Genomic DNA, 13521 nt, shown 5'->3' with positions numbered 1-13521 from the left:
CCTCTGCTCTGTCAGTTGTTGGACAGCTATTTATGAGACACACACTAGATCGGGCTGATTTTCCACATGAAGCATCGCAGTGGTTATCACTTTAAATCATTACAGGACATGACTACAGGACACAGCACCACAAGCATGCACTGGGCAATTTGCTTGCCACCTCGATAATGAATTTGCAGTAGCAGAGGGAGGATGAGGATTGAGGATGTGTGCGTTTAGAGACAGAGCGTTAGAGTTATGTGCATCTGCTCGGGTTATTATTACTGAACATCCACACCGTGGCGCTCTTCGCCACAGTCTTCTAAATTTATCAAAGGGCAGATGCAGCCTTAAAGCTGGTAGAATGGTTCACATTTTGTCTGGTATTGCTGAAGACCTCCAGGATTGTCTGAATTTTCTATATTTGTTCAAATTGATGTAGTTTAAATGCTAGTAGTGGCTGATTTTTGAGGCAGGTGCTTCCGTGCAAATATCACCAAACCTGATAAGAGCCATAAACCCCACCCAATTGAGCTGAATGTGTTTCGCGTTAATACAAAAAAAATCTCCTAAGTCTGCTACTACGAGCATGTTTTTTTTTTTTTTTTTTTTTTTTTTTTTTTTTGTTACACTGCCCGTCAAAAGCGCTTGAATGTGCACCCAAGTCACATTTGCAGTCATCTAAGTGTGATGATAGATTGTCCGAGGCGCAGTTGAAGGCAGCAGCAGACAGGGCACCACGCCTCCCTCGAGCTCAGACAAACTCCAAACAAAAGGCAGCGAAACCCGGTGTCTCCAGTACCACAGCTTTGACAGAGGCAGTTTGCTGTTTTACCACTCCGGGTACAGCTGCTCTGAAAATACTGTAAGTCCTAACTGAAGACACGGCTGTGCTTCCGTTTTTCTCTTCACCTGTCAGCAGGGTAAGTAGTTTCGCTCTTTATTTTGTGGACACCTCACGGTTGTCATCGTTGTAAGTTGATGCTAATTGAGCTGAATGTGTTTTGCGTTACTAACGTTAGTAGCCTAGCTTGTTCGGTGCCTGGACACTGTTAAACAATTGGCCACTGAAATTTGGACGTACGATGACTTTAGCGACTTTTTACTCCCAGTTTGTTGCTTCCATCACTCTTTGCTGGCAGTTAATTTTAATTTTTTTTGTTGGCAGTTAATGTAAGTATAAACCTGAGCAGGTGCTATTGACCATCGCCTCCAGGACCGTTTAGTTACACAAAAACTACTCTCGACCTCAGGCTCACTCATCTGACTGTCTCTTTGAAAGCAGCATTAACTTTGAGGACTAGGTTAACACTTTAATATGCGCATTTGTTGCTCTACTTTAGTTCAGTTTAGAGGAACGGGCTCATGTGTCTAAAAATTCAGTTTAGGAAATATACAGTCAATGAAGAGTGAGATGCAAACAGATTTAGATTACTAAGCGAGACTAAAACAGGGTTTAGGAGAGTAGGACATTTTGAGGCAGCTTTAAAGTCAGTCTGGTGTCTCCAAGTTCTGAGATAAACATCTGATAAACAACCTTTTCTGCTTTTTTTCACAGCTGCCTCCATAATTGAAATATTTCATGGTTTGTCATCCTTTCAGTGAAAACATGATAGACGAACTATGTGATGACACCATTTATTATTTCTTTTTCAACATTGTGTCCTGGGGGAAAAAAAGTGTTTATATCATCACATATTGGGCAAAACATGTTTCTATGATAGGCCAATATTAGTTATCAGTATTACCAATCATGTCTTCTGTACAAAGTGCTCTGTCATCAGAAAAGCATGTTCTTGTAGTAAATGTTTTCATGGCTGTGATGCTCCACCGTGGGATTCAGGATAAAAGAGGGGTGTTCTCTTCAACTGTATGTGAACATGTATATGTACTTGTCTGCGTGGCCATTTAGCTGCCTACAGTTCAGTGTATTTGCACGTCTTTCATAAAAGCTGATTCTTTTTGGTTGCTGAAATGGAAAATTGGCCTTCATGGGGGATTATTTGAGGGCTGCCCCAGTTTTGTCTCACATGGTGGCCTGCCTATTTGCAACATGGATTAAATCCCATTTTGAGGTCACATTTAATAAAAAGCCTGCGTAGTTTCATAGGGGTGGTGTTGCTGAACACATTTAATACAATCGTTCATTGAGATAATGGTTTTCATGACAAGGGAGTGGTCATAGATTCAGGCAAGGTTGTCGGTGTCTTGTGGCTGTTATTGGATTAAACGATACAGATGGGTCAACTGGCAGGCAGCAGACGACTTGGCAAGCAATACGAAACTGTTAAATAGAGCATCACAATCCACCTTTTGTCTTTCATTGTTTCTGCTTTTTGTCCAGCGCCAATTGACCACAGCACAGCACCACTTCAGTTAATGAGCTTCAAATTTATATTGTTACTGGTCAAATAGCTCAACAGGTTTTTATAATACCAGAGAAGCTGGAGGAAAACTGTCATCTTCATTGTTTTATCTGCCCAACAGTTGTTGGGTCTGTTTGAGCACACTGACACACACCAACCGGTGCTCTTAACCAAAGGTTTATGCAAATTGACTTAGGGTGTGCCAGTGATATGAATAATTTTGTAATGTGCCCATTTCATTTAACTAAAATAATCATTCCACTGAATTATGGCTAACATGGTTCTATGTCGAGGACCTTACATACGTGTAAACAGCATTAACATCTATTCTGTGTGCCTTTTAAATCAATTTGGTCAACATCTTGTCTCAGCTGGCCACTACACAACATTCCTGTCAATGAAGTGTTAGTATTGCACAACACAACACAGAAAAACTATAAAGAGGCAAAATAGTTTTTTAAAACTGACCTTGGGCTTTGGGAACTAAAAAGTTGTGTGCTGCCAGCGGTGGTTGTGGGAACACTGGTTGGTTAATCATCTCTGCACAGTCTCACCATGGCAAACAGTAAAACGCTGTTAACAGGGAGGAGACTGCTGTGTGGGTTCTAGCACATTAAAATTGACCATTGATTCTTGTGGGTTTTTTTCCCTTTCAATTTGTGAATTTGTAGCTGAGATTTAATCTGTTCATTGTAATTTACTGTGTGCATTTTACACTAGTGAAAAGGTGAGTGAAGAGCCGTGGCTGGGTTGTTGGAAACAGCTGATGTAGCTTCTTGCAGCTAATTGTTTTCCAGCCTTGAAAATCACATCTTGACCCAGGCCTTGCAGTGAACAACAACACCACTGTCCAGATGGCATGAAAACAGCAGTGCTCAGTGCCCACTCCAGATTCCACTTAAACGTTTTGGCACAAAGCGTCTGGTTGTTTCTGTTGTTAAATTTCCTTCTGTAGAGCAACCAGTACATTGTACTGAACAGCTCTTGTACACAGATTCAGCTTAATTAAAAAGCAACAGTACTTGGCTTTTATAGCTGCTGAGGTGTATTGAGATGAATGTTGAAGATTAGAGAAGGCTTTGTCATCATCGGTACTGTTGTCAGTAACTGGTACGCATTAGTGGATGTGTTTTATGCTTGCACAGCTGTGTAAGTTTGTATGGCTGAGTTCTGTAAAGTAAGCAAATACAGGAGCCCATCTGAACTAGAGCATGTGCCACTTACAATCAATCTGCCTGTGGGAAGATTCTGCCACAGGTGCATTTTCCAGCTTTCACAGGCAATTATCACACGTCAGCTAGATGCTATTTTCTGTGCCATAATCTGTTTGCTACAGCATAAAATTATGCTTTTACAACATTTGTTGTTTAGTATTGTTCTGTTACCAGTTACTCGCCAGTTTCACTCCTGAGATCATCCACAGCCACAGTACAGTATGAACAGTAGACAGTGTGGGTAAACTCCAAACTTGTTTGAAACCTGTCTGATGACTTATGTCATTGTCTCGTGCACTGCATTGTTAAGTTGCTTGTAGTATCCTCAAATGCTGTAACTTAAGCAAACATCTGATAATTATGTATCAGTCAATACTGAACATTAATGCTTAACGTATACAAACATTTCATTTGGTGATTTGGCATCAAAATATGTACTCGCAAGATATTTTTCAGCTCAACAAAACTGAATGTCTACAGCCATGCTAACAGCTCTGTGAGACTGGACTCAGGTTAGCATTTTGCCTGGAGCTAAATGCTACTTGAAAAAGTGTTGGGTAGCAGCCCTGGAAGTCAGAGCTGGGAAACACCTTCAGTTTCAGTGACCTTGACTTTACAGAGAAGCAGATGCTTTGATGTCACGGAGAAGGGCAGCGTCCACAGCCTACAGATGCTTACAGGTCCTGTCAGAACTGCTAAAAATAATAAATATTCTCTGGTGGAGAAACTGTGCAATGACTACTCTGTGTCCAGATTAGCTCAAAAATACATGATCTTTGGCGTTTCTTTGCTGTAGTTTCAGGCCATTTATTGGCCATCATATACAGCAATATTGAGATATTTGTGGTACACTAAAATCAGCTTATAATATTGGCCGGGCCCATTTATTGTGTCCGGCTCTACAACTTTATATCCTCCCTAATCTCGGAGGCAGATGTCAGTTATGATTTTGGGGCTTTTTTTTTGTGTGGATAAAGCAGATTCGGTGGTATTAAGACTTAAGAGTGAATTCTGTTCAGAGTGATAAAAGCATATTACACTTGTAGAACTGCAGGGTAGGTTCCAAACACACACACACACACACATCACATAGCTGCCACAGCAGTGACGACCCTATTCTGCTGAGCATCTATCTCTGTCATGAGTGGGGACATGGGCAGTGAAAAGCTGTCTCAGCAGGTTTTCCTGAGGCAAGGATGGTTGTCAGAGGCCAGTGGATAATCCACAACTAGTGGACTACTCTGTATAGCAATGAGGGTTGTTAAACTGCACGTTTCTTAAAATAAATTTATTAGACAGGATCTCTGTCTTGAAAGATGCAGGGAGTGGACAAGAGCTGTTCTGAAATGATGACAGCTGTGGATACAGCTGAGATGTTGGTTGACACATCTATTTACTGTTATGTGAATGTCATGGGCAACTTTTTGACGAGCAGACTGGGTTGGTGGTTCCCAGCTTTAAAATGTGGAGCTGAGTGTGTGTTCCAGCCATCAAAATGTCCTGCTTTCCCTGGGAAAGCCTGTGCTAAGGCACTGGCATGCATCCTCATACATTTGGAGCGACGTTTGTATTGTCAGCTGTTATTTACAATGAGGGCTGGACATCCAAAAAGGATGTCTGTGTGTGTATATTCGTGTGTCCGGTCTCCTCTTTATGATGTTCATATCTAGGATATGAAGATGCAGCCATGTTCTGGAAGTGGGCGAGTATGGGTGTGGTTTGCGTGTCATCTCCGCTGTTTACAGCTAACGTCAGTGTTTTGGCTTCATTGGAATGTGACCTTGAGTGCATCGGAGCAGTTTGCTGATAAGTTTCACAGCTGGGACCTGAGCCAGCACTTTACACATCTGAGTTTATGGCTCAATCCTGGAAAAAGTCAGGTGGGGAGTGTAGGAGAAGTGATTAGTCTTTCTTTGAGAAGCTGTGACGGGAGGACCAGGAGGACCTTGGAGCCAGTGGTGGTACAGTAGTTCGCACTGGAACAATTCTCTGAAGAGACTGACTGACAGCAGTTTGCCAACTCAAATCACAGATCAGGAGTTTAATCTGACAGAAAGATATGAGTGAGGTCATACGAGTTTCGTGTCAGGTGAGGTTGCGCAGACATAGCTAAGAAGTGGATTACAAAGGACAACGAGCCTTTTGTTTGAGTGTTTTCTCAGCAGCTCACATGTTTGCTGCAAGGCCTTTTCTGACCGCAACATTCAATCAAGCGACAAACGTCGTTTGATGCATGCTGTGCCTCGCAGGGTTATCAAACGCTGTCATGTAGTTTGCTCTCATCTCAAATTCAAGCCTCGGGGAACTCTCACTTTTTATTGCAACATGTTAGTATTTATGAGAGTTTGACTCAGATGCTAATACCTCAAATCACACACTTGATACAGATTATAGTTTTGCATGTAAGTGACATCCTAAGATACACACATCTAATTTGATTGGAGATCATTTAATTAAATTAATATCCATCATCTGATGGGACTGACAGTGGTCTCTAGAAATGCTTTCCACCACAGTTTCATCTGGCAGAATCATAGTTGATTTTGGTATTAGTTTATGTCAGATATGTCAGTGTTAAGCCTTAAACTGGTGTTTTGTAAGCAAAAATGTCAAAGTATTAAATTTTTTTTAATAACCAGTCTTTAAGTAGAAAATTCGTTCTGTTAACATATGTTGCCATTTGTACTGAAACTAGCTTGCTCCAAATGGAGCTAGGGAAGCAGCTTGTGGTGTCAGAGTTTCTTTTATTTATACAAACTTTATATCCCTGTGTTAGGCTCCCTGTCCTAAATTTTCTATGGTCTTGTACAGATTTCACGAGTTTTCCACTGTTTTTCCAGTGTGGTGTCAAATAAAGCATCTGTTTGAAAGATTATATAGCAGCCAGAGGGTTCGTAATAATACAGTAAAATTCCCTGTTTAGATTATAGGTTTTTACACTGCCTTTACTGTGTATGTAGCATGAGGCAACGTCTTTGGTCTCATCAAAGACTCTTTGAATCTTCCTGTAGGTCACAGAAGAACCTTTGACTCTTTGTATGATCTATGTGCATGGGAATTGTGTTATCTTTGCCTTTTTTTTCATTTGCATTTCGTGTGAATGAAATCTATACTTAATGGGATTCATGTCTCAACTACACACGCTTGTAACTTGGCTCTAATGTGAAGAGGTTTTATGTGTGGCCCATTAAGGTGAGTTCTTCTGATGCACTGTTTATGTCACTGGGTGAATTCCTCTTCACAGACAGGCCACATATTTCTGTTCTCACTGATACAGCTCAGTCTGTAAGGGAAACTTTCCACTGACCTCGTCGCAGATCGTTGATTTGGTTGGTAGATGAGATAAGTGAACGGATGGTTGTAACGGCAGTCACACAGGAACAGGGCTGAGCAGTGACTGTCCATGTTTGACTTGTCTGTTTCTTTTTTTTCTTTTTCTGCAATAAAATATGCTATTTTTTGTAGCTCCATGCTGGACACATGCTGTGTGGATTTCCCAGGATTTCCCACTGTAATGAGCTCAGCTTTAGATTTTTAACCCAGTACATATGCTACCATGTGACCAAGGCGCTAAGAAGTGTATAATAGTCCAACATTAACAAAGCTTAGTATTTTGTGTCCGCTGTCAGATTGTCACTAGTGTCAGACTCTTTCTTTTATTTCATACCGAGCAACAACAACAACAACAACAAAAATAAAATCACTGTTGATGAGGGTGGAAGTGAACCTCTTTGCTTTTAAAGGTGTTTAATATGCAAAGTGCATGTCATGTAACACTATTCTGACATGACTAATAAGACTGAGTGGTTTCTTTCTCTCGTTTGTCTCGATGGCTAATGTACCTCTCTGTTTTGTCCATCGCATGTGGAGGACATATTTGGTCAGACATTAGAGAGTGGTGCAGACAAATGTCCTCCTTCAGCTTCTCTACTATATTTGGTCTTAAGGGTCAGATGGTCAGATAATTGCTTTACTGATTTTTATCGCCTCCTCATGATCGAGGCTTTGAAGTGCAATGTGTGTGATTTCATTTATTCACCTGTGTGGAACAGTATGTTTGTTCTGATTTGATTTTCTGCTTTCTGGGATGCTTCCCTGATTCACTGGTGTTCCAGCTTTCATGGAACAATGTCCTTGAGTATTTGTGTACAGTATGAAGAGCTCTGCTCAGGACATGCTGAGAAAACTTAAGTCACTTCTTAGAACGATATTTATAAGCAATTACGGTGACGCTTCGAACTGCTTTTACTACTAGTTTGATATTTTCTGCAATTGGATCAGTCTTTTTTGTGTTCATTCTGCCTAGATGTGACAAAGCCATGAACATTTCCTCTACTGTCATTTGTAATTTTATTTTCCCTTATTTCTCACTCTCATCTCTTTTTCTTCTTGTCTCCCCCATTACCTCTTTTCTCCCTCAGTCTCTACATGCATAACCACCTGTAAGAAAGCTGCTCCTCCACCAGTGCCACCCCGTACAACCTCCAAACCCTACATCTCCGTGACAGTACAGAGCAGCACCGAGTCGGCCCAGGACAACTACCTGGATCAGCAGGACCGGAGGTCAGAGGTCAACAGCCAGTCTAGCCACGCTCACAGCAACTCCTCTGACAGCCTTGATAGCACCCGTGCCAACAGCTTGGCCCGGGGGATTCCTCGCCCTCCGCACATCATCCCCACTCCTGTTGCCACCCCGAGGGAGCCAATTGCCCCCACCACTGTCAATGCTTCTACTGAGACAAGTGACTCAGTAGTCCATCATGACTCCCTGAAATCAGGATTAAATAAAGGGAATCTAGTGGCAGAGGAGCCCCTAGTGGCCCCTGTACCCAGGCGGAAACTGTCCTCCATTGGCATACAGGTAGGCGGTGGGACTGTTGTACTGTCCAGGGCTGGTACAGTTGAGCCAGTTCTCTTACTCCATATGAAAGTATACATATACAGTCAATGTAGAGCAATAGTCAGAGTGTTCTGCCTCTTGAGTTTATTTCCAGGAAAAAGATGATATTTAACAGATATCCTCTGGTGTATTGCCATGTCTGAGTGTGTCACTTCAAGCCCAAAAATATGCTTGCAAGCTAAAGGTCTCATTAGTGTGATCCTCCCTCTATCATTAGAGCTGGCTGTATACTGTTGCATCGAAGGCAGAAAATGCACTTTTTTGTTTTCTCTCAACCATAACTTTATTTTCTGTGTGTGTTGAAATAACAGTCTCCTTTTCCATTTTCCAAACCCTGCACATTAACAGAGATCAGTCGGGGTAACCATTAATTGTGACATTTTTATTGAAAAACATGACCCACATTATATGGATTTTCTCTGGATTTTCCTTCTGATGTCTTGGTTTATCACTTGGACAAATTAAAAACCTTTCACAACTGCAAGTCAGTGATTAGGGATCTATATGATCGCTCGTGCTTTGATTTTTATTTCTGAATTTATATTTGTTTTTTTTCACCAGGTCACTGATTATGACTGTTTTTTTTCCGTATCACTATTTATTTGTTCTAAGGTTGACTGCATTCAGGAAGTTCCACGAGAGGAGACCCCGCCACTGGCCAGATTTCAGTCAATCGGAGTACAGGTGGAGGACGGGTGGCAGTAAGTCCTCTTCCTGTCCTTGTAACAACGTGAGGAATTTATATTATAGACCCACACACTGCTCTGACTTTTCTTTCCCTTTACAGAAGCTCTGTAGATGTTAAAGTGATGTGGACGTCATCATTTTTTGTCTGAAAACCATCTTTGTGTGTCGTGTTAGATTCCTATCTTTAGCATTTACTGTTTAAACTTGTCTCTTCTCGCTGTGTGTTTTAGACCCATTTCGTGGTTGCTGCAGTGTAGTTTGCATTCTGTGCTCGTGATGTTTTGAATTACAGGAAGTTCTGGGGACGCTGCATCCCTTCCTCCTGTATTTTCTCACTTTTTGTAAGCTGCATTTGGAGTTTTGTACATAGCAGCTGCTGCTCTGAGATTGATATTATACCAACATAACCAGAGGTCCTCTGTTTATTTGTGCAGTTCTCACAGAACATTGTCTTTCCTCCATTTTTATTGATGTCGTACTCACATTTGTGCTGTGCAATAATACCTCAGCTGTGTCTGTTTGTTTCAGCAGTTACCGTACTGTTGCATATCCTGTGCCTTTTGCTGTTCTTATCCTCCCCTGATATTGGTTAAGATTCTTCAATCAAGCACTCATAATACTTCTTTCACTTGCAAGCATTTCCTGAGTAATAACAGGAAATGGAAATAGTGTTCAGTGTTTTTCCATTTGCCATATGAAATCAAGAAGCTAGACTTGCAGCAATAAGAGATCAGGTGATGCAAGTCTGAGTGCATCATCACTATATATGCAGAAGCATAGACTCTCATCAGTACTGTTTATTTATAACAGTATTGACCAGCAGAAGCTACTCGAGTGTCAGAACTAAGCAGTGCTTCTTTGCTCCAGTAATGGAGACATTATTCTTGAATCATTTAGTGTTCTCTTTATCTACTGCAGCGCACATAAAATGTTTGCCAAAGATTAAATTGGTTGTTGCACTAAAAAGGCCGGTTTGTAACCGTGAGTCTCGCCCTGTGTGTTTCAGGCTCAGTCGCTCCAGTAGCATGGCCTCAAAACAAGAAACGGACTCAGACACACAGGACATCCCTGTCATCTCCCATGTCATTAATACCAAGCCCACAGAGAAGAAAGTCATGGTCAGTAGTGCCAGCCAATCCATGAGCTCCCCTCCAGGACAGGACTCTTTAGACAACGGAGACACTGCTGGTGACCCCTCTTCACCTCCACCGCCCCGGCAAATCCTCAACCGCTCCACCACACGAAGTAGCTCTTCCTCCTTCTCAGAAAGTCTGGACCCGGCGCTGGACCCCTCGTCTCTACCACCTCCAGACCCCTGGCTGGAGAGTGGGAATGGCAGTAACAGCAGTGTACCCCAGAGCGGAGGAGGGGGAACGCTGTGCCGGAGAGACGGCCACTGGTTCCTGAAGCTGCTGCAGGCAGAGACCGGACGCATGGAAGGCTGGTGCCAGCAGATGGAGCAGGAGACCAAAGACAACCAGCTCTCAGAGGAGGGTGAGGCTGGCAGGTCTTTTTGTTGAATTGGTTCCATGCCAGTTGGAGGAGCTTGCAAGAAAGTAGAAGTTGTTACATTTTAAAGGTTCACTCTTGCGTTAGTAAAATTCATGCCCATCACCTAAATTAAGTTAAGTTAAATTAAGTAATTTGGCCTAGAATTGGCAAAATGGTGCCAGATGTACAGTCAAAGCATTGCTGAAGTTAAACATGTGGAGGCCCTCTGAATGAACCCTGCATCTGGAGCCTCCCACCAGAGGTCTGATACTGTCGGACCTCAACACGTGGTTCAGAGCTCCCTTATATGGTTCTGCTTCAGGCCCTACAATCACTCGATCAGACATACGCAGCATGGAGGGGATGAGGCGGTAATACCTGGGGTTACCACACACAAGCAGGCCTGTAATCCCCAGAATTACACAAATCTACTCTGGAACTGATTAAACCTCCAGATTAGATTAGTGCTTCAACATCAGCAGTGAACGCACACAAATACACACGGTACACAAACAAGCAAACAAGGGGAAGGCTTTGGATGCTCAGTTTTTATCAGTGCTGGATCAATGGATGAACAAGGCCCAGTGGAAATCTTTTCTAATTTTCTCAAAAAAATGAATGTGCATGTGTGTGAGTTTTTCACTGTGAAGTAGTTAGCTTTAAATCGGATGTAAATCTGTGGTGCAGAGCAAGATCTCACCACACTATAATCACACATTGCCATAATTTTACAATCCAGTGATCAGATAGGAGTTCCAATTTTACCAGAGCAGATGTTTGTCCTCGTTTTGACAGAGCAGCAGAGTAGCATAGTGAATGCTGGCGGCAGAAGGTTGGAGTATCTATATAAGCTTAGATGCCTTTAAAGAGGATAACATTGTCCAATGTACTGTAATCCTCTCCATGCTACCCTGTGGAGTCAGGTTTACAGCCCATTGCAAAGCACACCTATGTGTCTAGACACCTGCAGTAAGCATCTGGTTTGGATCAAACCAGAGTTGTGTGTAAGTCAGAGAACACTTCATGTAGTCGAGGCAGTTGTTCTACCTTTTGATTTAGGCAGGTTTTGGCTTGTACCGCCATGTTTCCTGACTTAACAAAGAAGAGACTGGCTTGTGTCTAATCCATAGCTGGAATAACAGGATGCGTCTGAGATAAACAATCATGTAATAGTGACAAATGTATGCGTTTGTTTGTTTTTTTGTCCCCCCCTTGTTGTGTGTTCTCTCTTCAGTGCTGGGAAAGGTTCGCAGTGCAGTAGGAAGTGCCCAGCTCCTAATGTCCCAGAAGTTCCAGCAGTTCCGGGGACTGTGTGAACAAAACTTGGTGTGTATATTTCCTGTCTGTGGCACTTCCACCCTACAGGTCTGTACAGGCATGAAACTGAAACTCACATCCATGGTCCCATACCCATGTTAAGACCGAAACAAACCTAATGTTATATTTTAGTTGTTCTTTCTTTTCCTAGATGTTCTCTTTCTTGATACACATACATGCTTTCACACAAGTGAAGTCTGACTAATCTGCCATGGTACACAACATATTAGGCCTACACAGAATAAGGCATGGTGGCCCACGAGCATAAACACTGGGAGCTTATAATAAGCCAGTAAGCCATTCCTCTCAGGTGACATGTTTTACTGGAAATGGCATTATACAAATTGCAGTGAATTACCAGCACATGACTCTACAATATTACAGCATCTGAAATAAATAAACCATCTTCTAACTGTTAGATAGTGGACATGATGTTCAACTTCCCAAATATTGGTCAGATGAACCTCACTGGTTCTGCAGCTTTACAGAACTAAAAAAAAAAAATCTAAATCCAGTTCAGTACAGGCAAAACAGTTCATGTGACGACCAAGTATAACACACAATAACACACAAAGTCGTAATGTTCCGTAAGAAGCCTTCATTGTGGGAAGAGAGAAATTTCCAAATAGCTCATATTCAAACGTAACCAAATCCAGCCCAAAGCTGCACATAACAAAGTGGTCCAGTCCAGACTTGAAGCCTGATACTTTGTTGAGACCCATCAAGCTGAGACCACAGGACACATCAAAAGAGGACTCGGAAAACAGAAATCACATGGCCACATCTACAGTCTGCTTTCAGCCACTGTGTAGACCGTAGAGTGAGACAAAATGATTTTACTTTTATTAGTAAAGGAAATCAGGGATGAATGCTTCATATTCATTGATGTAACTGTACCGTATCCTGTCTCCCAACTGACTAAGCATCTTATCAGCCTCAGTAAGCAATTTCTTTCACTGCTTTGCAGTGACTAAACATCTTGTAGCAATATTTTGGACATAATGCAAATTGGGTAGCTCTCCAGAAAATCTGCTTAGCATGTCTTCAGCTGTACATCCACTCAGCTAGGAATGCAATCCTAAGCAGTAATCGCTCTCCTGTTCCGTGGTCTTCACCAGTCGGTTAGCAGGATAAGACACTGCACACATGTGATTTGTCCAAAATGTCTGAACGTAGATCACAGCAGTGAGTGCAGCTGCTAAAATATGAACAACAGAGTGGAGCCTGCACAAACAAGAGCCAGTCAGCCTGGATTATTATAAACAGCGGCTGTGTCAAAGGAAAAGATGTGAGAGCAGGATTTACTTTATATCTACCAACACAGACACAGCTGTTTGTAAACACGTGAAGGTTCATGTCTGTGGTTACTTATAGTTTTAACTCAGGGGAGGGTCCTCCGGCTCAGTATACTGGCTTATTCAACTTGGTACAGGTATTTGGTGCAGTTAATCATTTTAAGTATTTGTTATTTTACTGAAAAGGGTAAAACCCTGTTGTTATCCTTTTGTTTTGATGTGATGTTCATCTTGACAAAATAATTGTGCTGTAACATGGCTCCCTCTAGTGG

The 13521-nt window shown here is 42.1% G+C and overlaps 1 protein-coding gene across 4 annotated transcripts in view; it reads left to right on the top strand.

The window, feature by feature from the left end:
• The window catches only part of dlgap4b (discs, large (Drosophila) homolog-associated protein 4b), an 83046-nt gene that overhangs the window by 65634 nt on the left and 3891 nt on the right, over nt 1-13521 (top strand). For all 4 annotated transcript variants that reach the window (XM_041034115.1, XM_041034114.1, XM_041034118.1 and 1 more), the window contains 4 exons: nt 7981-8420; nt 9072-9160; nt 10153-10640; nt 11872-11963. In XM_041034115.1, the coding sequence (XP_040890049.1) occupies nt 7981-8420; nt 9072-9160; nt 10153-10640; nt 11872-11963 (1109 nt within the window). The remainder of the gene's footprint in view (nt 1-7980; nt 8421-9071; nt 9161-10152; nt 10641-11871; nt 11964-13521) is intronic.

Source organism: Toxotes jaculatrix, chromosome 3 (genome assembly GCF_017976425.1).
Source record: "Toxotes jaculatrix isolate fToxJac2 chromosome 3, fToxJac2.pri, whole genome shotgun sequence".
In the NCBI taxonomy this organism is placed as follows: domain Eukaryota; kingdom Metazoa; phylum Chordata; class Actinopteri; family Toxotidae; genus Toxotes; species Toxotes jaculatrix.
This window is presented reverse-complemented; position numbering and strand designations above follow the sequence as displayed.